Source organism: Equus quagga, chromosome 15 (genome assembly GCF_021613505.1).
Source record: "Equus quagga isolate Etosha38 chromosome 15, UCLA_HA_Equagga_1.0, whole genome shotgun sequence".
Lineage (NCBI taxonomy): Eukaryota > Metazoa > Chordata > Mammalia > Perissodactyla > Equidae > Equus > Equus quagga.
Window position 1 is genome coordinate 73,537,328 of NC_060281.1, and position 24,297 is coordinate 73,561,624.

The 24,297-nt window shown below is 39.6% G+C and overlaps 1 protein-coding gene across 3 annotated transcripts in view; it reads left to right on the plus strand.

The window, feature by feature from the left end:
* PTPN11 (protein tyrosine phosphatase non-receptor type 11) overlaps positions 1-24,297 on the plus strand; it is an 84,869-nt gene that overhangs the window by 2,440 nt on the left and 58,132 nt on the right. For all 3 annotated transcript variants that reach the window (XM_046639440.1, XM_046639438.1, XM_046639439.1), the window contains exon 2: positions 21,299-21,421. In XM_046639440.1, coding sequence (XP_046495396.1) covers positions 21,299-21,421 — 123 coding nt within the window. The remainder of the gene's footprint in view (positions 1-21,298; positions 21,422-24,297) is intronic.

Here is a 24,297-nt window from a genome sequence, read left to right on the forward strand (position 1 = left end):
CCATCTACCTGTTCATGGCCGTTTGGGTTGTTTCCAGAGTTTGGCTATCACAGATAAAGCTGTTCTGAATGTTCATGTACAAGTGTTTGTATGGACATAACGCTTTCATTTCTCTTTGGTAAACACCTGTCAGTGGTATGGCTGGATCATATGTTAGATGTATATTTAACTTTTTCAGAAATTGCCAAGCTGTTTTCCAAAGTGGTTATACCATGTTCATTCCCACCAGCAGTATATGAGAGTTACAGTTCCTCCACATCCTTGCTGACACTTGGTATGGTCAGTTTTTAAATTTTAGCCATTTTAGTGGGTATGACATGGTATCTCATTATAGTTTTAATTTGTGTTTTGCCTAGTAACTAATAATGTTGATCATTTTTTCACATGCTTATTTTCCATCTGTATATCTTCTTTGGTGACATGTCTATTTGATCAAATATTTTCCTCCTTTTTTGTTTAGTTGTTTGTTTCTTATTGAGATTTGAGGGTTCTTTATTCTGGATACAAGACCTTTATCAGAATTGCAAATATTTTCCCTTGGTCTATAGCTTGTCTTTTCATTTTTTTTCACAGTCTCTTTTGAAGAATGGAGGTTTTAAATTTTGATGAAGTCCAGTTTATCAATTTTTTTTTAATGGATCATGCTTTTGGTGTCATTTCTGAGAAATTTTTGCTTAACCGAAAGTCTCAAGTGTTTTTTCCAGGTTTTGTAGTTACAGGTTTATGATCCATTTTGAGTTAATTTTCGTATATGGTATAAGGTGTGGATACATGTTCTCTTTTTTGCATATGGATATCCAGTTATTCCAGCACCACTTGTTGAAAAGACTGTCCATTTCTATTGAACTTTCACCTTTGTTAAAAATCAGTTGTCCGTTTATATATGAATCTTATTTCTGGACTCCATTCTGTTCCTTTGATCTATTTGTCTATCTTTATGCCAATTACCACATGGTCTGGATTATTGTAGCTTTTTTCTTTTCCTCCCCAAAGCCCCAGTGCATGGTTGTATATCCTAGTTGTAAGTTGTTCTAGTTCATCTTTGTGAGCCACTGCCACAGCATGGCAACTGACAGATGGGTGGTGTGGTTCTGCGACTGGGAAGTGAACCCTGGCTGCCGAAGCAGTGAGTGCCAAACTTTAACCGCTAGATGATCAGTGCTGGCTCTGATTACTGTAGCTTTATAAAAGTCTTGAAATCAGATAGTGTTAGTCTTCCAACTTTTTTCTTCTTTTTCAAATTATTTTTAACCTCGGTATTCATTCATTCAACAAGTAGTTACTGAACCTGGCAGGATAAAGCAGTAAGATGGGCAAAGATTGCTATTCTTATGACTGAGAGAGAGAGAATAGACAAACATATGCATAAATATGACAGATCAGGTATTAGTAACTGCTAGGAGGGAAAAAAACCAGCAATGGGAAGAATATGGTTAGTTTTGCTAAGAGATTTAGGAAAAGTCTCTGGGGAAGTGATCATATGAGCTGACTTCTGCATGACAAGTATTCTTCTGAATTTTGTTTTGCTTAATTATCAAAATAATTCTTTTGATTCATGTGTTTAGGGTTTAGATTTATATGCATTCAGTAATTGAAATGGCAGTATATGCAGTGTCCTGATACCTGTCAACATCATAGGTGGGAAAAGGATGCATTGAGCAGTTAAATGCCTTCCCCCAGGTAATTTAGCGGTGGTAGTACTGAATTTAGACTTTGAGATTGCTTGTCTGCCCTGCTCTGCCTTGTTTAGCTGACAAAACTGGCTGTATCTCCAAGTTCCTTCAACATATGGTACATCCTTTACGTTGGCTTTCCTTCCGCTGAAAGATAATGTACAGTGACTTGAGCTCGGAGGAGCAGAGAATTTAGCTTGCTGTGCCTCTCGGCTTTTGGTTTATCTATTGCAGGTCGAGTACATTTTGTCCCAGGCTCTCCCTGGTGGCCATGTTTGTTTATCTCCTGTGGGAGTAAATAAACTTGCCTTGCTGAAAAATAACAGTTCTAGGTCTTTCCAGTTGAAACTGGGATGTCTTTATTAGTGTTATGTCCCAGCGTAAGCTGAGAGTTTTGGCCAGAGCTGCTCAAATGCAGGGGCTGCTGCTACGATTACTTCCCCTTCTTGCATGGTCAGTGTGGAGACTGCTACAGAATCGCACAAGATCCTGGAAAAGCAGCGCCAATGCTTGTTTGTCATTGTTACTGGTGGGCCTTGGTGTACTTCGTGAGGCAGCTCCACAACAATAGGGAACACTGTGCTTAATAACTCTTTCCCTTTGGGAAACACAGACAGCACTTACCATCCAATGCTGACCTATTTCAGGAAAGGCAAGGCAAATACTGATGTTTGGTAGGTTCTGTGGGAGTTGTGGACTGCACCCATGGGTTTGGGACCCCTGAAATAGAATCAGACACCCTAAAATGCAGCCCAGTTCCTTACTGAGTTTTGGAGGGTTGTGTGCATTTAACAAACTTGTCTGTGCTCTGGTCCTTGGCAACACTGAAATATGAAAGGTATAATTCATGTTTGCAAGGAGCATTGAATTTAGAGAGGGAGACAGACTTGTACGTCAGCATCAAATGAATTTGATGAAAGTAGTACCAAACTGAAATGGAAATTTATCAGCATAGAACATACTGTTTAGAATACATATATGCTTGTATATTGATATACACACACATACATGCTGTCTATATCTGTCTGTCTGTACACACATACATATATACATGCATGTAATATGTTTGTTTCAAAGAGAATGGACTCTAGATCCAAGTGTCTATCGTTCCATGGACCTACTCTCGTGAAACGTTGATCCATTCATTCAAGAACTGTTTATTGTGGGATTACTAAGTGCCAGGCACTGTGCTAGGCATTGGGCGTTCCAGTTTTAGAAAACAGCAAGTGTGAGAGTGCCGAGGTGGGGAAGTTCTTGGCCTGCTGAAAGAACAGAAGGGAGCACGTGGAGGAGCTTTGAGATTGGGGATGTAGGTGGGGACTAGACCACGAGGGATTTTTAAGGTCCTCAGTGTCCTGTGGACCACAGAGAGGAGTTTGGATTATATTTTAAGAGCAATGCAGAACCATAGAAGGACGTGATCAGGAGAGCAGCATGAGCTGATCTATTTAAAAATATCCCTCTGGCTGCTGTGAAGGAGGCACGAGTAGACTCAGGGAGAGCCGACAAGTGCGAAAGAGGCTTTGAATTAGGGTAGAAGCCATTTGTGGAAAGACTTTTGGAGGCAGTTTCTTTTTGTTGCCTTGTCATCAAAGCAGAGATGCTGACCAATGAAACTCCATAAGAAGATAGTGATTTATAAAGACATAGCTATCCATTTCAGTTAAGAAGCTGCCTTAACGACTTTTTCCTAGTCTCTGTTACTTAGAATACTTGTTCCTATTGACTGCCCCTTCTTCATGAGTTATCCTTTTCCTATAGGATATTAAAATTTAGTTAGAAAAGAGGAATGTTCTTGTAATCTGCAGAAAGTACCAAACTATAAACTTTCTCCTTGAGGACAAAGATAATGATTTTTCTGGAGCAGCACGTAAGAACAATATATCCAGTATCACTTCATATTTAGGTAAAAAATTGAAATTAGACTTTGAATGCCTAGTTTAACCTCCTGTCTTAGCGTAGCAGCCTTGAGAATAAGTTCCTGAAATTATTGGCCTGCTTGACTGTTTCCCCACATCACTGGGGGAGGGGGATGCACAGATAAAGCAAAATATTCAGCATCACTGTATTTTTTTTTTGGTTCATCAGCATTTTTTTTTTTAAACTCACTTGACATAAATAAGTTCCTAGCATCAGAGAGCTAAGCTTTTGCAGAATCTGCATTCACTTATGAGAGATGTAGATTTCTCATGCGATTTCCCAGCAAATAGTTGGGTTTGTAAACCCTCTTGCAGGCTCGGATTCACTTTCATTTTTGCAGGCCCTCTCAGCACAGGGCTCATGTGTTTCGCAAATTGATTTTTTTTTTTTTTGAGGAAGATTAGCCCTGGGCTAACTGCTGCCAGTCCTCCTCTTTTTGCTGAGGAAGACTGGCCCTGAGCTAACATCCATGCCCATCTTCCTCTGCTTTCTATGTGGGATGCCTACCACAGCATGGCTTGCCAAGCAGTGCCATGTCTGCACCCGGGATCCGAACCGGCGAACCCTGGCTGCCGAAGCGGAACATGCACACTTAACCGCTGCGCCACCGGGCCGGCCCCTCAGACACTGATTTGAAGCTCTTTTTCACAAGTGTTGGTGGTGTGTGTGCGTGTGTTTTCTGTTCTTTCTGTGAGAGGGGTGGTAGTCACCTGGGCCATGTTGAGACCTGAGATGCTTAATAAATAATAGACAGTGCTAGAGGATGACTGGTTAGAAGGGATTGTCAGGGGCTGGGAGGTTTGCAGGTGTTAGAATAAGCGAGACGAGGACACTTTTTCTCCCCTTCTCTCCACATGTGACCTTTTCTCCACGTCCCTCCTCTCAGTGTCTTTTATCCTACCTGGTTTTTCTTCACCCCGGAAATTCATTCAGTCAACAGTCATTCATCAAGTGCCTACTGTGTATATATGAGGAGGACTGGAAATTTATCTGTTTCCTCTCATCCTGTCTGGACCCACTGTATTAATGACCTTGTTGATAAACCCAAATGGAGTCATACTAATTTGCCTTTTTCCCCTCCTTTTAGGTAACACAGATGCACTTACATTACTTTTTTTTTTTGGTAGACTAACTTTTACTGTTTGAAATCACACTAGGTGGGAGACGGGGGCAGGGCTTAGAGACGTGGCCTCAGTACCTAGTATTACAAGTGTTTGTAATCCTTGAGGCCAGCTCCAGAATATAATATTAATTCTGTTAACTCCATGTTCTTCTTTCCCCTCCCTCACTAAGATCTCAGGGTTGAATGAACTCTTAGTGATAAGCATGCTGCAAATCTCAAAGTTGTCAGTGATTGAACACATGTAATTGGGAAAGAGTTTTTGGTAATTACAAATGCTTTTTGAAGAAAATAGCTAAGGAAGGAGAGTTTACAGTATATCAAAGCTCAAGTAGATGGGTTACCGAACTTTCAGTTTCTAATTATGTGCTATTTGAAATAATGTAGGCACAGCCCCTGAGCCGTGATAAGTTTATGAAAAGGTAGCATAACATAAATGATACATATGTCAAAATGGCCTATGTGAAACTAACATGATTATGCAGGAGAAGAATCTCTTTTGCGTATCTTCCAGCAGTAATAATAATGACGACAGTGATAACTAATGCTTATTAAGCCCTTACTCTGTCCAGCCCTTGTGCTAAATGCTGGTTACTAAGGTTCTCCTGTAAACATCACTCTCGTCTGTTCACTCTTAATAATATGATAGGTATAATTATAAGTTGTGAGTGAAATAATATAGTTTATTTAATAAAGGGGTAAAGAGACCACCGCCTGCCTTATCTTCTGTTGTCAGTCTACCTAATGGGTATTGGTGGCCTAGCCTCACCTTGAGCAGTGGTGATCACTTTTATAATGTCCCTTGGCTTCAGCAGGGTACTCTATATAAGTGTTATTTCTGTAAAATATGCAAAGGTGAGAACACATGGTTATGATAGAAGACCATCTGGATTCAGTCCCACTTTAGAAATTTTTAGAAATAAGTAGGGCCGGCCCCATGGCACAGCGGTTAAGTGCGCATGTTCTGCTTTGGCGGCCGGGGGTTTGCTGGTGTGGATCCCGGGTGCGGACATGGCACTGCTTGGCAAGCCATGCTGTGGTCGGTGTCCCACATAGAAAGTAGAGGAAGATGGGCACAGATGTTAGCTCAGAGCCAGTCTTCCTCAGCAAAAAGAGGAGGACTGGCAGCAGTTAGCCCAGGGCTAATCTTCCTCACAAAAAAAAAAAAAAGAAAGAAATAGAATGTAATGGTTAAAAGTTAGATTTCTGGGGCTGGCCCCGTGGCCGAGTGGTTAAGTTCGCGCACTCCGCTGCAGGCGGCCCAGTGTTTCGTTGGTTCGAATCCTGGGCGTGGACATGGCACTGCTCATCAAACCACGCTGAGGCAGCGTCCCACATGCCACAACTAGAAGGACCCACAACGAAGAATATACAACTATGTACCAGGGGGCTTTGGGGAGAAAAAGGAAAAAATAAAATCCTTAAAAAAAAAAAAAAAAAAGTTAGATTTCTGGAGTCCACTTTGCACACTGGTACTTGTCAAACAATCAGTAAATGTAGCTGTAATTTTAGCCAGCCATAATATATAATAGCCAATAAATTATTTTTTCCTTGCTATTAGAGCTAGTTCATAATTGCTGAAAAAAAAGTGTTTGTAGTAATATAAACATGGAGAAATCTTTTTTATAATTTATGTTTTTATTTAAGTATAAAATATTAGTAGTAGTACAAATGTAAATCTCTGTCCTCTTTGTCTCTGTACTCTCTCTCGATGTACGTTCTTGTCTCTGTCTTATTTACTTTCTTCTCCCTAGCATCCCTTTTTAGTACTTACTCCGCCAGCTTCATGGATGAGGATGGGTAACTTACTGATGGTGGAAGTCATGCAAGTGGCTGAAGCAAATGGATTTATCAGAACTTTTATTTAATATGAACAATTTTTGCCTTTTTATTTGGAATTAGTTTCAAACTTAGAGAAAAGTTACAAGAATAAGAAAATACCAATATAAATAGAGTACCGTTTACCCAGATTCACCAATGTCAGCATTTTATCCCATTTGCTTTAACATTCTGTGTGAGTGTACATACACATATAATATGTTATAATTTTTCCCCTAAACATTTTGAGGGTAAGTTATGTATATCATAGCCCTCTACCCCTAAATACTTCAGTATGTATTTTGTAAGAATAAGGTTATCCTCATTAATTCTTAACTTTAGTAATTTTACCATTGATAGCAATACTTTTGTGTAATCTGTTGTATTCCAGCTGAGCCAGTTGACACAATGATGTCCTTTATAGAATTTTTTCCCCTTCACTATAGGATCCAGTTGTGTTTAGTTGTTAGGTCTCCTTAATCTGGAATATTTCTACAGCGTTTCTTTGTTATGATAGTGATTTTTTTGGAGAATACACCTCCTCCCCTCCCCTTTTAAAATAGAAGATTTCTCATTTTGGATTTGTCTGATGTTTCGTCATTATAAGATTTAGCATTCTCAGTCACGGGGCTCCATAGGTGACATTGTGTATTCTTGGGTGTCACGTTTGGAGGTACATGATGTCCATTCATCACGTTCATCATCCTCAGTGAGCACCTGGTCAAGAGTGTGTCCAGTTTCTCCATTGTGTAATTACTATTTTCTCCCTTTGTAGCTAATAAGCAGTTGATGGGGAGATAGTCTAAGACCATGCAGATATCCTCCTTGTCCTCTGACAGTTTCTGTCTAGATTTAGCCTCCGTTGATGATTCTTGTCTTATCCGATCTTTGCTACGATGCTTGCTAACTGCCGATCGGAAGTGTTTAGAGCTATCCTTCAGCTGTGTACAGCAGTAGTTTTTTTTTAAACAGATATTGCAATGTTTTTTACACACTTTGAGATATTTTTTTCCAAATTAAATTTCAAATTGTGAAAACAAAACTGTGCCTTATCCTCAACTTTTTTCAATCCGAGTAATTAGGAAGGGAAGGAGAATCTAGTATTTTATGTTTTTTTTTGTGCTAGGATAGCTGGGCTTATTTGATGTTTAGAAAAATGCAACTCACATTAGTAAATAAAAAATATATATTTCTTTAAAATATGTATGCTTATTGGCTTTATTGAAGGGAGAAACAAATTCAGAATATAGGTGTGATTTTTTTTAAATGCCCCTAATAGAAAAGAAATTAGATTTCCTTCTGACTCATCAATTGAACCAAGCTTAAAGCTAAACAGTCTATATCCTACCGTAACCCTGGTTGAATGGTTGCTGAACTTTGTAGACGTGTTTATGACTTTGGTTCTTTACTTCCCATCTAGTATGATAGAACTTTCCAGTTATATCAGTTTACATATAAAATTTTGTTGCTTTAAATGGGGACTGTTTAAAGGGCTATGCAGTGTGGTCTACTTTTGCTGGTTGTAGTGGAGAAAGAACTCTGAGCAGCTGTTTTTTTTTTAAATCTGCATTTGGTACTGTGATTACCAACACCTGCATGTTTACACGTGAAGGGCACAGAACAGCGCTGGATGAAGTGCTGTAGGGGGACCAGTGTGGTAACAGAGAGGAAGAGAAATAGACCCCAAAGTCTCCCCACTGCTGTTAACTTAGTTACAGTATCAAAATTGGGCCTTTCCAAAGCCATAGGGGCTCTGGGGCAAGTTTCTGGATTATGCTCGAGTGCCCTGGACCTTCGCTTTGGAAAGGCAGTAGCATACAGATAGGGGAACCATCCTCAGCACCACAAATCGGGTAGGAATCGACTGAGTACTAGAAATAATCAACTCTCCCCCCAAATAAAAGAAAGAGCTGGCGGGGCCAGTTTAAAGAGAGCCTGTGCCTCCTCCTGACCATGTAGGAGTCATCTTTACAGCCTCCTGTGACACCGCCTAGTTCAAATGGGGACTGTGGCTGTGGGAGAGAGCAGTGACGGGGGCTCACCGCGCCTCTCTTCTCCTTCCCTTTTAGCCGCAGATAATTATTAAGGAATAACGTGTTAGCCCCTTTGCTGGGGGCTGGCGGTGCACATTGGTGAAGAAACGGACAGCTTCTCTACCCTCAGGAAGCTGCCAGTCTAGCCTCTCAGCTGGCCGTTGTAGAAATGTGGGAGGAGACTCTATGTCGGTATCACCCGGCGGAGCACGTGGTGCGTCCAGAAGGTAGGACGGGGGGATCTGACTGGCGAGAAGCACATGCAAAGGCCACAGGGGGACACAAGGCAGACGGAGAGGTCACCAGAACAGGGGAATCAAGTAGGGACCACACCTTGCAGGGTCCTGTTAAAGTCTGTGACTTTATTGTAAGTATTTAATTTTGACTAAAAATGAAATTCCTAGTTCCAAAGGTGAAACTCTAAGGGCTGATTCTTTGCTAAGCGTTTTATAGATATTAGTTTATTTCCATCTCGCAACAGTTCTATGAATTAAGTTTTTCCAAGCATAGCAAGAAATCCAGAAGCCATAAAGGAAAAATCTGATAAATGTAACCATGCCAAGCTGAACTTCTGTGGGGAAAAAAATACCGCAGAGTAAAAAGGGAAAAAAGCCAAGACAAATATTTGCCACATATATAATAAAGAATCATTTTCTGGTTATACAGGAGCTCCCTATAAATCAATAAAAAAAATTCCAATAGAAAATGAACAATGGCAAACTGTTAACTCACAGAGAAGGAAAAAAAGTGGTCTGAAAACATGAAAAAATGCTCAGTCTCACATAGAAATGCAAACTAGGTACCATTTTCCGTAATTCAGGTAGACCAGGATGAAAAAGTTTGGTAACATATGTAGTGTTGGCAAAAGTGAAAGGAAACAAGGGCTTTTCACACTCAATTTATGGGAGTTAAAACTGATGCCTTCTTTTGAGTACAGTTTGGGAAAGTCGTCAGAGTTAAAAATCTCTTGACGAAGCAGTTTTCTTTCTTTCTTTCTTTTTTTGCTGAGGAAGATTAGCCCTAAGCTAACATCTGTTGCCAATCTTCCTTGTTTTTTGCTTGAGGAAGATTAGCTCTGAGCTAACATCTGTGCCAGTCTTCCTCTATTTTGTATGTGGGATGCTGCCACAGCGCGACTGATGAGTTGTGTAGGTCCACATCTGGGACCTGAACCTGCAAACCTGGGCTGCCGAAGCAGAAGGCGCTGAACTTAACCACTGTGCAATGGGGGCTGGCCCCAGCAATTGTATTTTTGAAAATTTAGTGTATAGATATACTTGGAAAAATGTGTAAAGATGATTGTAAAGGATGTATTCTGCTGCAATATTTGTAAATAAAACCTAGGAATAATATAAATGTCCTATAATAGGGATCAAATTATGGATTGTACATTCTTACAGTGGAATATTGTATAACCACTAAAAAGAATGTACTGATATAGAAAGATCTTCACACCGTAGTAATTGAAAAAATTGGGGTGTAGATCAGGAGAATTCTGTGTGTGTGTTTCACACAGGCAGGCAGGGAGGGAGTAGTGTGTTTGCACACATGCACATGTAGGTAAGTAGATGTCTGTATATGCATGAGACATTTCTTTTTTTAAAAAATTTTTTATTGAGTTAATGGTAGGTTACAATCTTGTGAAATTTCACTTGTACATTGTTGTCTGTCAGTCGTGTTGTAGGTGCAACCCTTCATCCTTTGTGCCCACTCCCCACCCCCCCTTTCCCCTGGTAGCCACTAATCTGTTCTCTTTGTCCACATGTTTAAATTCCTCATATGAGTGGAGTCATACAGAGATTGTCCTTCTCTATCTGGCTTATTTCACTTAACATAATTCCCTCGAGGTCCATCCATGTTGTTGCAAATGGGACGATTTTGTTCTTTTTTACGGCTGAGTAGTATTCCATTGTATATGTACACCACATCTTTTTTATCCACTCATCTGTTGATGGGCACTTAGGTTGCTTCCACGTCTTGGCTATTGTGAATAATGCTGCAATGAACATTGGGGTGCATGGGACTTTTGGGATTGCTGACTTCAAGCTCTCTGGATAGATACCCAGTAGTAGAATAGCTGTATCGTATGGTAGTTCTATTTTTAATTTTTTGAGGAATCTCCATACTGTTTTCCATAGTGGCTGCACCAGTTTGCATTCCCACCAGCAGTGTGTGAGGCTTCCTTTTTCTCCACAAGCTCTCCAACATTTGTTACTATTTGTTTTAGTTATTTTTGTCATTCTAATGGGTGTAAGGTGATATCTTAGTGTAGTTTTGATTTGCATTTCCCTGATGATCAGCGATGATGAACATCTTTTCATGTGCCTATTGGCCATCTGTATATCTCCTTTGGAGAAATGTCCGTTCATGTCTCCTGCCCATTTTTTGATCGGGTTGTTTAATTTTTTGTTGTTGAGTTGTGTGAGTTCTTTATATATTATGGATATTAAACCTTTGTCGGATGTATTACTTCCAAATATTTTTTCCCAGTTAGTGGGTTGTTTTTTTGTTTCAATCCTGTTTTCCCTTGCCTTGAAGAAGCTCTTTAGTCTGATGAAGTCTCATTTGTTTATTCTTTCTGTTTCTCTTGTCTGAGAAGACATGGTGTCCGAAAAGATCCTTTTAATACTGATGGCATGAGACATTTCTTAAAGGTTAAGAAACTAACTGTAGTTGATTCTCACGAGTGCAACTGGAAGTCTAGGGAAGCTTGGGCTTTTTCTTTGGCTTTTGTACCCATCTGTGCTATTAAAATAAATGAATTAAAAAGATTTTAGAAAGTTTATATTTGTCTTCTCAAAAGATCCAAAAGGACATTGACTCTATAAAAAATTAGAGCAGCCTGAAGTAGCTGGCTGAGATAAGGCAAGATGAAACGGGAACAAAAAACAGGGTAACCAATAAAAAGATCTTGATAGAAGCAGCACATAGTGCACTTGAGGCTGCCATCACAGTGGTGAGGAGGAGGACAAACCTGAGAAATTCTTTTAGAACCTACTTTTAAAACAGAAAGAAGAGATGACAGTGGTGACAGTAAGGGAACAGGTCTGCAGACAGATCGTGGGGCCCAGGCTGCATGACTGATGTTTAAAAATGAAGCAGTTGTGAGCCTGCAGTGTTTCATTTAATGAAGACTAACGATGGATGAAGTCAGACGTTGAGAGAGAGCAACACTTCACCTTCCACGGACGGGAGACAAAAATTGTTTTCTTTTCGTTCACTTCGTTAACTCAGTAATTGTGGGTTTAAGGATATTTTTGAAATACAATATAACCATCCTTCTAAATTTAAAATAATTAGAATCTTATTAGAATTAGGAACAGTGTGTCTGTGGTAGTCTGTATTTCCCTGGAAAATTATCCGTTTCACCTAGATTTTCTTATTTGCACAGCAGTCTGCAAAATGGTCTCTTATTCTTTTGAAATTTCTTCTGTTTCAGTGGTTATTTCCCCCGGTCATATCTTATTTTGTGTATTTGTGATTTCTCTAGTTTTTTCCCCCAATATTAACTAATAGTTTGTCTATTCTGTTAATTAGAGAAAGAAGGATTTTTATTTATTAATTGGGTCTACTATTTTTTCTTTGATTTTTGCTTTTATCTTTATAAAGTATATTTCCTTTCTTGTGCTCCTTTGTCCTTTTTCTAGTTCGTTTTTGAGCTGGGATTTTGTTTTTAATCTTCCATATTTTTAATTAACGTTAGTGTTTGGTGTAGTGAATTTTCCTCTGATGACTCCATTAGACATATCCCAGAGATACTGATGTGTAGTGTTTTCATGGCCATTATTTCTTACAAATTGTGTAATTTAAGTGTGTGTTTCCCCTTTTACCCAAGAGTTGTTTAATGGAAGTTTTTAAAATTTCCAGGTGGAAGGGCCTTTCTGTTTTTTGATCTTGTTAGTGAAGTTCAGTTTTATTGCGTTATAGTATTGTTTTATGTAATATTTCTACTTTATGGAAGTTATTGTCTTCTTTGTGACCTAATATATATGATCAGTTTTTATGTAGATGCTCTGGACACTTGAGAAAAATGTATATTTTCTCTTATCAAAGTGTGGAGTTCAATATATGCTCCTAAGATTTCCCCTATTCCGTTGTTTAGATTTTCTATCTCCTCACCTGTTTTTTTGTCCATTTGATCTCTCTGCTATTGAATGTGGTGTATTGAAGTCTTTTATTATTAGTGTTTCTATCTATGTTTCCTTGAACCTCCTGTAGTTTTTGCTTCATAAAAGGGTTGCTGTGCTGTTTGGTACGTAAATGTTTATAAGTGTTGTATCTTCACTATGGGTGACCGATTTCTTTTAGTAGATAACAAACATTCATATTTATTGTTATGACTGGTGAGTTTGGTATCAACTCTATCGCACTGTTTTATAATTACATGTATTGTGTTTTCTTTGCATTGTTCCTCACAAGATGTGTATTCTGTACTTTTTTGTTGAGAACAGTTTTTGGGGGGTATTTAGGAAGGTTTGTATTTTTGTTGTACACCTTTTGGGTTGTCCTTAGTCCTCTGTTTTCTTATTTAACTTGTATTATCTGGCTCATCAGATTTTTTCATTATCCTTTAACACCATCTTTTGCCTATTTCCTATACAGCAGTGAGTTTTTTCTATTTTCCTTGCCCTTTTCCCACTTTCTAGTTGCAATATTTCTACTTTGTCACCATATATAACTATTGTACATTAGTTTTCTACCCTCATTCTCATCTTTGTTTTAGTCTTACACGTACGTTTGTATATTCTTAAATACTCACTATCAGTTATTTGGGGGATATTTCTTATCATTCAGTTAGATGAAGCTTACCCTCTAGTGGATCCGTCAGGGAAGACTGGGAAGTGCAGCCTCCCCTTAGTTCTTGTATGTCGAAACCTGCTTTTTATGGCTTTGGTAGTTGAAGGATAACTTGGCTGCATATAAAATTCTTGGTTTATACTTTCTTTGATTGAGTTTTTAAAAATACTAGTCCATTTGTCAACTTGCTTAGTAAGTTGCCTTTGAAAAGTCTGATGCTAATCTAAGTCTTTTTTCCTCTAGTAAGTTATTTAATTGTTTTTCCTGGAGGCCTTGAGAATTTTTTTTCCCTTTGTCTTTGAAGTCTAATAGTTTCATTAGAACATGTGTCTGGGTGGTTGTCCTGTCTTCATTTTCCCAAGTACCTGGTTGGCCCGTTCAGTATATAGATTCACATCTTATTTTATTTGTTTTTTCAATTTAGTTTTAAATGTTAGTTCTGTTCCGTTGTTTTGTTTTTCTGATTTGCGAGTTATATGTATGTTTTTTCTTTTTTGCCTGTCTTTGATGTTAACCACTTTCTCTCAGATCCTTTTTACTTCTTTCTTCATAATATTTTTATTCTCTTGGTAGTTTTCCTGCCTTTCTTCAATGCCATTTATTAAATTTCCTTTTGAGCCTGTCTTCCTTGGGCACCTTGTAGTTCAGTCTTCATTTCTCATATGATTTTGGTTTTTTTCTTTCTTCTCCTGAGTTCAATCAACTCCTTTTTCATTTCTTCCTGCTTTTTTGTCCGTTTCTGTTAACTTCTAAATTTCTTATTCAGAGTGTTTTTTTTTATATCCCAAAATGCTTGTTCAAGTATATTTCATTCAGATTGGAGTGTTGTCTAATAGCTTTCTTCAGCTCTGTGGTTGTTTATCTGGGGGTAATTTTCACCAGCTGAGATGTGTGACTCTTGTTTTTTTTTTTTGTAGTATCCTTATATAAATTTACTTTTTTTCCTATTCATTTTGTGGATCTTAAGTGTTTACAGATTCCTAATTCAATGGCATCTTCTTCTTTCAGTATAGAAAAGTCCAGGATTTTTAGTGGATTTGTGTATGTATGTTTATGGTGGGGGGAGTTTATTTGTCCTTTCATTTCTTTTTTTTTTGGGAGTACCCTAAATTGCTCCCTTCTTCCCTTCCTTTTTGTCACCTGATTGCCCGATGGAGCCTCTGTGTTTTTGGCCTTTTTCTTTCCCAGAGACCATGCATTTTAACGCTGCCCCTGGGTCACGTTCTTTCCCTGTAAACAGGGCTCTGACCTACCAGGGAACGTTTTCAGTATTTTCACACTTAGGGTCGATTTTCTTTTTCTGCTGGTGGTTGTCGAGCAATTTTAGGCCTTCCACTAGCTCCTTTGCCACTAGATCTCTCTGCGTGTAGTTTTTCTCAGAAAAACTTGGCACAAAGGCTTGCAGTAGGAGGATGACAGACCCCTAACTGAGATTTGGTGTGTTTTCTTTTTTAACTTACAGGTAATTTGAAAGTTTGGACATTTTCCATCTTCTACATATGTTGAGGGTGTGGTTTTCATGTAGTTTTGTTTGTTATTTGTTTTTTGTTATTCTGTATTGTTTTTGAAGGATATGTGGGGAGACGTGGATTTAGGCAGTCACCCTTGTTTTTGGCTACTGTGAAGGCCAGGCACTGTTCTAGACACTTTGTAAATATTAACTCATTTTATCTGCTCAACAACCCTATGACATAGTGTTCTTACTATTCTTCTTTTATAGATGAGTTGACAGAGTGGTTAAATAACTAACTCAGGGTCCCACAGAGCTCAGATGTAACCCAAAGCAATCTGCTCCAGAGTCCATGCTCCTACCCATAAGGCTTTGCTACCACATGCTGGTGATTCCCAGCCTTTTCACCCCTGGAGAGTCTTTCTCTCTTTTTTTGTTTGCTAAGGAAGATTTGCCCTGAGTTAACATTCGTGCCAGTCTTCCTCTGTTTTGTATGTGGGTCACCACCACAGCATGGCTGCCAATGAGTGGTGTAGGTCAGCGCCCAGGAACCAAAACCCAGACTGCTGAAGCAGAGCACCTGAACTCAACCACTAGGCCGTGGGGCTGGCCGCTCTCTCCTTTTTTTTTTTAAACCATAAACATATATTCTGAAAAAATTTGTTCTAAGCCTGTATTTATTACATAATAATTAGTTTTCCCATTTTTGTTTCTTCATATAAGGAATATATGCCACTCAGCTTCAGACCACCACACCAAGTAACATAATTGCCTTGCAGCCAAAAGCAAAAAAATTTAACATTTTAATTAGCTTATGTAGGTAGACAAATTGAGGGTTAATGTAATATTTCATTATACTTTTTGACAAGTTATGAATAATGGGAAACCCTCTATTACTGCTTTTTGATTCCCTAGGGCTCTCGGGACTCAGATGGGAACCATAGATCAAACAAGCTGTGGACGAGATTTAAAAGGAGATGAGTAGTTTAAATAATCATACTGAATGCAAAAGTATTGGATGCTGGATTGATAGGTACCAAATAAAGTGAGGCTGAGTTTTCCCTGGGCAAAGTTGTCTCTGGATCTTCTGACAGGCTCTCAGAGGGAATAAAAAGCAGACTAATATTTTTTCCTTTTGATCTGAGCCTTGTGATTTTTCTCTAGGACAATCAGAATGCTGTTTAGATTTCCTGTAAAATTCTAGTAAGATGCTGTAGGAAAAATTAAAAATAAAATAAATTTCAGTTAATGTAAACAACAGGAATGTTAATACTGCATCTAGATTCTTGTTTTTTTCTGATTATTTCCTGTCAGAACAATCCTACATTTATTATTATCATTTTCAATAATAATATCTAACATTTAGTGGTCAATATGTACCAGAAACTCGGATGATAAAGCATCTCAAATTTGACACGTGCTAAATCTAACACTTGTTTTTCCTGTCTCCACCCTTTTTGCATCTCTGTCCATGGTACCTCCAACTTTCCAGTTGGCTAGGCCCCAAACCTAGGAGTGTTCTTACTCCTTTCTTTCTTTCTCATCCCATATGTAATCTGTTAGGAAATCCTCTTGGCTACCGTTAAAACACTCCTAGTTGGACTATTTGTCATGACTCCTTCTGCTGCCACCTCGGTCCTTGGCACCATATGTTTTGCCTGGGTTAGCACAGTACCTTTCTTAACTGACCTGTGTGCTTCTATCCTTGCACAGTAGCTTAAAAGATGATTTTTAAATATAAATCAGATTGTGTTGTTCCTCTATCTAAAACCCTCCAGTGCTTTCCCATTTTACAAAAAATAAAGGCTGAAGTTTTTCCAGTGTCCTCTGAGGCCCTCCATCATCTGACTTGTCGTTGCCTCGCTGGTCTCATCTCCTGCTTCTCCGTCCTCTACCAGTTCAGCTCTAACCACACTGGCTTCTTGTGTTTTTGAGCATGTCAAATATGGTCCACACCTGTGCCCTTGATCTTATTTCTCCTTGTGCCTGCTGTGTTCCTCTCCTATATAGGGCATGTACTGCATAATGATGCCTCAGTCAAAGACAGACTGCATATTTGACGGCGGTCCCATAAGATTAGTACCACGTAGCCTAGGTGTGTAGTAGGCTGTACCATCTAGGTTTGTGTAAGTGCACTCTGCGATGTTTACACAACGACAAAATCGCCTAATGACACATTTCTCAGAAAGTATCCCCGTGGTTAAGTGAGGCATGGCTGTATATCTGCATGTTGCTGCCTCGCTTCACCCGGGTCTGATCCAATGCTGCCTTACCAGGAAGGCCCTCCCCAACCTCCCTGTGTGAATAGCATCCACCTCTCTCTCCCCACGCTTGTATTCCCCTCACCCTGCCTTAGTCCTCTTTGTAGCATTTATTACCATCTGACATTTTATTTATTTTCTTTTGTTATTTTCTATCTCCTCCATTATAAAGAAAGCTTCTTGAGGGCAGGGACCTTCTCTTAGCTGCTATGTCCTCAGTGCCTAGGTACCTTGTCTGTCATAGTTGCTCCGTAGGTGTTTGTTGAATGACTGAATTTAGTAAGCCTTCTCTTTTATTGTCTCAGTTTCTTCTTTTTTTAAAATAGCTTTAATGAGATATAATTCACCCATTTAAAGTATACAGTTCAATGGTTTTTAGTATATTCACATACTGCAACAATCACTACAATTTTCAGACATTTTTATCACCTCGAAAAGGAAACCTCTTACCCATTAGCTATCCCCCCTTTCTGAGCAAACACTAGTCTACTTTCTTTCTTTCTTTTTTTTTTTGAGGAAGATTAGCCCTGAGCTAACATCTGCCAATCCCCCTCTTTTTGCTGAGGAAGACTGGCCCTGAGCTAACATCCATGCCCATTTTTGCCTACCACAGCATGGCTTGTCAAGTGGTGCCATGTCTACACCCGGGATCCGAACCAGCGAACCCCGGGCTGCCAAAGTGGAACATGTGCACTTAACCGCTGCACCACTGGGCTGGCCCTCAGTTTATTCTTAAAATGAACCTAAGAATTATCATTTCCATCTTGAGGAATCTGAGATGGAAAGAACTTGCCCAGGTCACAGAGCTAGTAAGTGGTAGAGCCCGGATGTGCAACTAGGTCTGTGTGATCAGAGCCCTGACCATAACTTTGTACGGCTCACCAGGTCCTTAATGCAGTTTGTGACAGCTCTTCATCCTGGCGTCTCTCTCTCCTTCACTGTGGTAAAGCTCTTTAATTGGGCCAATATTTGTCGAGAAGTCTTAAAAGTTCATTTGATTGTCAGTACCAGAGCTCTACATTTAACATTGACTTCTGTTCCCTGGAGCGTTGAATTAGCCTAGTAAGGTCCAGGATAATTTGACTTTGGAAATTATTATTCTTACCACAAATCTTGGTGACTTTTGGAATCCATGAGGGAAATGTTGCTAGAAACTAGAGAGGATGAAGCAAATGCCATCCACAGTGGACTTTGTATGTTTTCCAAAACTTTTTATTTTGAAATAATTTCAAATTTACGCAAATGTTGCAAGAATAGTACAAAGAGCATCTGTTTACTTTTCATCCAGATGTACCCATTAACATTGTACCACATTTGCCTTCTCTTTCTCTCTCTCTCTATATGTATACACATACACACACTGTATATATAATTTTATTCTAAACCATGTGAGAGTAAGTTGCAGGCTATGATGTCTTATTATTCCAAAATACTTCAGTCTGTATTTACTAAAAACAAGGACAACCACACACATTATCACAGTACACTCATTGAAATCAGGAAATTTACATTATAACAGTACTATCATCAAATTCCTAGCCCTCTTTCAAATTGTTTCTGTAATGTCGTTTATAGCAAAAGACAGAACAAACAACAAGAAAAACCCTTCTTTTCCTCTTTGCCTCCTTTCCCTCGGGTTCCTGATACGGTCCAGAAAGAATCATGTATTGTATTACTTGTGTCTTGTTACTGTTACTGGCCTGTAATCTGGAAAGTTCTTTGATCCCCCCCCTTTTTTCATGGTTTTGACATTTTTGAAGAGTACATGTCGGTTAGTTTGTTGAATGTCACTCATTTTGAGTTTGTCTGATGTTCCTCGTAATTAGATTAGGTAATGCATTTTTGGCAGGAATGTCACAGAAATGACATTCTTCTTCTCAGTGCACGATGTCAGAAGGCACATGATGTCAGTTTAACCCATAACTGGTCATGTTGACTTTTATCAGCTGGTTAAGATAGTATCTTCAGATTCTTCACTGTGAAGTTCGTTGGTATTTTTTACTTCTTAGTTAACAAGCAATTAATGAGCATTTTGTGGGGAGGTACTCTGAGTTGCTGTAAACATCCTGTCGCTCCTGAAATGTTCACCCACTAGTTTTAGCATCCATTGGTGAGTCTTTTTTTAAATTATTTTATTGAGGTCATGATGTTTGGCTTATACCATGTAAATTTCAGGTATACGTGTCTGTATTTCAGTTTCTGTATAGACTGCATCGTGTTCATCACCAACAGTCCAGTTTTCCTCTGTCACCATCCGTTGATGATTCTTGCCTGAACTATTAATATGGTGGTTGCCAAATGGGCATTTTTGAGTTCTGTTATTCCTTCTGTATTTATTATATGTGATTCTTTGTGATTCTACTACAAAGAGCTTTCCCTTTCTCCCCATGTATTTTATTTATTGTGGCTAAATATATATAATATAAAACTTATCATTTTAACAGTTTTTAAGTGTATAATTCTGTGGCATTAAGCACATTCACGTTTTTGTGCAATTGTCACCGCTGTCCATCTCCAGAACATCTTCACCTTCCCAACTGAAACTCTGTCCTCATTAATCAGTAACGCCCCATTGCCCCTCCCCCAGGCCCTGGCACCCACTGTTCTGTTTTCTGTCTCTATAAATTTGACTACCCTAGGTACCTCACGTAAGTAGAACCATACAGTATTTGACCTTTTGTGACTGGCTTGTTTCACTTAGCATAATGTCTTCAAAATTCATCCACGGTGTAGCATATGTCAGAATTCACTTCCTTTTTAAGGATGAATAATATTCCGTTGATTTATATAATCATATTTTGGTTATCCATTTATCTTTGATGGACACTTGGGTTGCTTCCACCTTTTTTGGCTATTGTGAAAATGCTGCTATGAACATGGGTGTGCTCATATCTATTTGAGTCCCTACTTTCGGTATTTTTGGGTATGTACTCAGAAGTGGAATTTCTGGATCATATGACAATTCCATGTTTAATGTTTTGAGGAACTTTAATTTTTTTTGTATGTGTGTGAGGAAGATTTGCCCTGAGCTAACGTCTGTTCCCAGTCCTCCTCTTTTTTCACTTGAGGAAGATTAGCCCTAAGCTAACATCTATGCCAGTCTTCCTCTATTTTTTTTATATGGGATACCTCCACAGCATGGCTGATGAGTGGAGTAGTTCTGCACCCGGGATCTGAACCCACAAACCTGGACCACCGAGGTGGAGCGTGTGGAGCTTAAACCACTTGGCCCCTGGGGCTGGTCCCTTGAGGAACCTTAGTTTTTAAAAATTAGTATCTGTATGGACTCTTGATTTCCTATTTTATTCAATGGGTTATAATCCGTTACTATCACTGTTTATTTTGAGGTACAAATTGTCCCTAATTTGGCCAGTAGGAGGCCTTCAAGCTGGCTCCTGGATCCTTGTGACATGCCCTCATTAGCGCTCTTTCGTACTGTGGCACAGTAAGATGTTCCAAGCTCATCTTGCTCTTACTGCCCCCGCCCTGTAATCGACTGTTTGTCCAAGGAGCTCAGTTCCTTTTTTTGGAGAACAGTATTTAGAAACCAAGAAGGGTGATGGGTATGCTGACTGCTCCTGGGGTGTCATTGCTTCCAGGCTGTTTCAGAAGAGAGAGTGAGCAAATGTGAATGTGTGTGTGCATGTATACTTACACACACATACACAGAAACATACATCCGCATTTATTTCTCTATATGTCTATGTCCGTATGCATATTAAAATCTAGAGTTTGCATCGATACCTCCAATTTCAGTCTGACACCCCAGGATTGAGTCTGGCTTTTCCCTCTCCATGTTTGTACTTCCCTCTCCACCAGTGGGAAACCTGGCTCCCATTGTCCTCAGGGTGATCACTTATTTATTAAGTGGCCTACTTATTTATTTACTTACCTACTTATTTGCTCAGTCCCACTCCGCGTGCTCGATCTCCTAACCATGTGGGCTCTCTTTTTGGGCCTGACCCCACCAAGTGCACTGGTTTAATATCCATACCGCCAGCCCCAGTCCCACCACCTGTGCCGCGAGCCCCACCTATTGTGCTAGCAGGATCCCAGACCCTCCCCAAGAGGAAGGCAAGGAGCGGGCGGTGACCAAGGAGAAGAGAGGGAAGGGCAGGGAGGTCTGGATTTGTATTTTTACTAGTCACTCATGGGCATTTTAGCTATGATGGTATGGAAAGTGGTGCTAACAATCATTTGTTTTTCATTGCTCTCTCTCTCTCAAGATGGTTTCACCCGAACATTACTGGCGTGGAGGCAGAAAACCTACTGTTGACAAGAGGAGTTGATGGCAGTTTTTTGGCAAGGCCCAGTAAGAGTAACCCTGGAGACTTCACACTTTCCGTTAGGTAAGTTGGAAGTGAGAGAATCCTGCAAGTGTTTTGCAGGTAGGAAAGGGTGAAACCACATTGGACGGCTTGCTCTTCTCGTTGAGAGTTTGAAGGCTGGCCTTCTGCCCTGTGGTGAGGCCTGGCCCACAGATCTGAAAGGATTCAAGCCTGCTTTCGGGGTTCAGGGCGTGAGAGCGGGAGCCTGGGAATTCAGCTGAGGGGCGTGGCGGTGGGCGCTTCTCCTCTTCTGAGAGCCCCCAGGGGTGAGTTGGAGCAGATTATGAGGGCTTAACAGGTGCCTAAGCCATCTGCTGCTTGCTCCTGGTTCCACTCATCCTGACCTGGTTCCCTGCGTTTCTCCTCTCCTTTCTGTTGATTTCTTAATGAGAAAAATACTTGAAGAGTTTCTTCAGATCACTTTTCTTTTTCAAGAAATAAAATGTCACTAAGGCAGTTGTGGTCCCGTTTGTTCCCCTGGCAGTCCCATTCCCCTCCCTCTTTCCCCAGAGGAAACCACCATCAAGAGGTTGGCATGTATCCTTCCTGAACATATTTTTATACTTGTACTGCATTTGTACTATGCATGGGCAAGATAAAGTTGTTTTATGTGTTTTTAAAATTTGCATAAATGGCTTTATAATATAGATATTATTTCTGCAACTACCTTTAAAATTTTTGACTTCTATGCTGGCACATGTAGATCTAATTGTTAATTTTCATGGCTATGTAACGTTTGAACGGTGTGAGCATACTGCCTTTGATCTAGTCTCCTGTTGTTGGACATTTTTAGTTTGTTCTAAATTTTTTTGAACAGTATGTCCCAACAGCCTGTTACGTGTCTCTTCGGGCAGATGGGAGAGAGTTTTTCTAGTAACTGACTTTCTCTTCCATTCCTGTTCTCCATCCTCTAGATCATTCCAGGAGCTAGAACTGAACTGCTTTATGAATTTGCTTTTATTATTATTACTTTTAAATAAAGAAGTAAATAAAATGTGTTCTTGAGGGTTTATTTAGCATTCCTTTGGGACTTGGGAAATCCCTTTCTGGCATTAGTTTCTCGAGGAGCCACTGTCGTTGGCTTTTACTTCCGTTTTAGCACAAGCGGTGGGTGGAAGCCCGTATGGGTCGTCAGGGCTCATCTCCGCACAGACTTCTGACCTAAAGGTGTGTGACATTTGCGCTGCGAGAGTTTGGCTGGAGGTTATATAACAACAACGGTACGATGATGGTGATGCTGATGATAGCAGACGTCACTGAGGACTTGACGTGCACACCAGGCCATTGTGCTAAGCACTCGACACGTATCATTTTATTTAATTTTCCCAACAGCTGTGAATAAACACCGCTGTGATCTTCATTTTACGCATGAGTAGGCTGAGGCACAGAGGTTAAGTTAGTAAGCCGGTCTCAGAGCTAGTAATTGGCAGAGCCAGGACTACAGAACTCGTGGGTTTCTTTTTCTTTTTCATCCGCTTTTTATTTTGAGACCTTTCAGACCCATAGAAAAGTTGAAAGATGAATATGGTGAGCATTCACATTCCCTTCACCTGTGAACATTTTGCCGTATTTGCTCTTTCTGAGTGTGTGTTTGTGTATGTATATACTTTTTTTCCTCTGAACCTTTTGAAAATAAGTTGCGGATATGAGGACATTTATTTTTTACATCTAAATACTTCAGTGTGTGTGTCCCATAAATGAGGACATTCTCCTGTATAACTGCAATATCATTACATACAATAAATTTTAACATTGATTCAATAATATTATCTAATATACCATCCATATTCAAGTCCCTCATTATTTTATTTTATTTTTTTCTGCTTTTTCTCCCCAAATCCCCCCAGTATGTAGTTGCATATTTTTTTAGTTGTGGTCCTTCTAGTTGTAGCATGTGGGATGCCACCTCAGCGTGGCCTGATGAGTGGTGCCACGTCCACGCCCAGGATCTGAACCGGCGGAACCCTGGGCCACCGAGGTGGAGCGTACAAACTTAACCACTCGGTCACTGGGCCAGGCTCTCCCTCATTATTTTAATAATAGCTTTGAAGTAGTTGAAAACCCCAAACCCCCGGACTAGATTCAGGACCTACTCAAGGGTCATTCATTGCATTTAATTTTTATGTTTCTAGACTCCTTTATTCTGGAACAGCTCCCTCTCCTGCCTTTTTTTCCTGTTTGGGCTTTTTAGCATTGATATTTAGGCCAGTTATTTCATAGGTTGTCCTCCAATCTGGATTTGCTGATGGTTTCCTCTTTTTTTTTTTTTTTGGTCAGGAAGATTGGCCCTGAGCTAACGTCTCTTGCCAATCTTCCTCTTTTTGCTTGAGGAAGATTGTCCCTGAGCTAACATATGTGCCAGTCTTCCTCTGTTTTGTGTGTGGGATGCAGCCACAGGATGGCTTGATGAGTGGTGCATAGGTCTGTGCCTGGGATTGGAACCCACATGCCCTGGACCACTGAAGTGGATCGCATGAACTTAACCCCTATGCCACTGGGCCGGCTCTGTGTTTTCCTCATTTTTAGATTCAGAGTAAACATTTTTGGCAAGGATACCACAGAGATGTTGTTAGATCCAGCCCATTATTTCCTGTTAGGAAGGACATAATATCTGTTTGCCCATCTTTTGGTGATATTCAGTTTAATCACTCGGTTAAGGTGCTTACCAGATTTTTCTGTCATAAAAGTGCCTTTTTCCTTTTATAGTTAATAAGTGATCAGTGAGATGATAGTTTGTGAATCGGTGAATATCTTTTTCTCCAACGCATTTTCATTTAATATTTTAGCATACGTTGATGAATTTTGTCCGAAGAAATTATTATATTGGCAATTGAAAAATTACTTTTTTTCTAATTCTGTTATTTCTTCTACATTTATTCATTGGCATTCTTCTATAA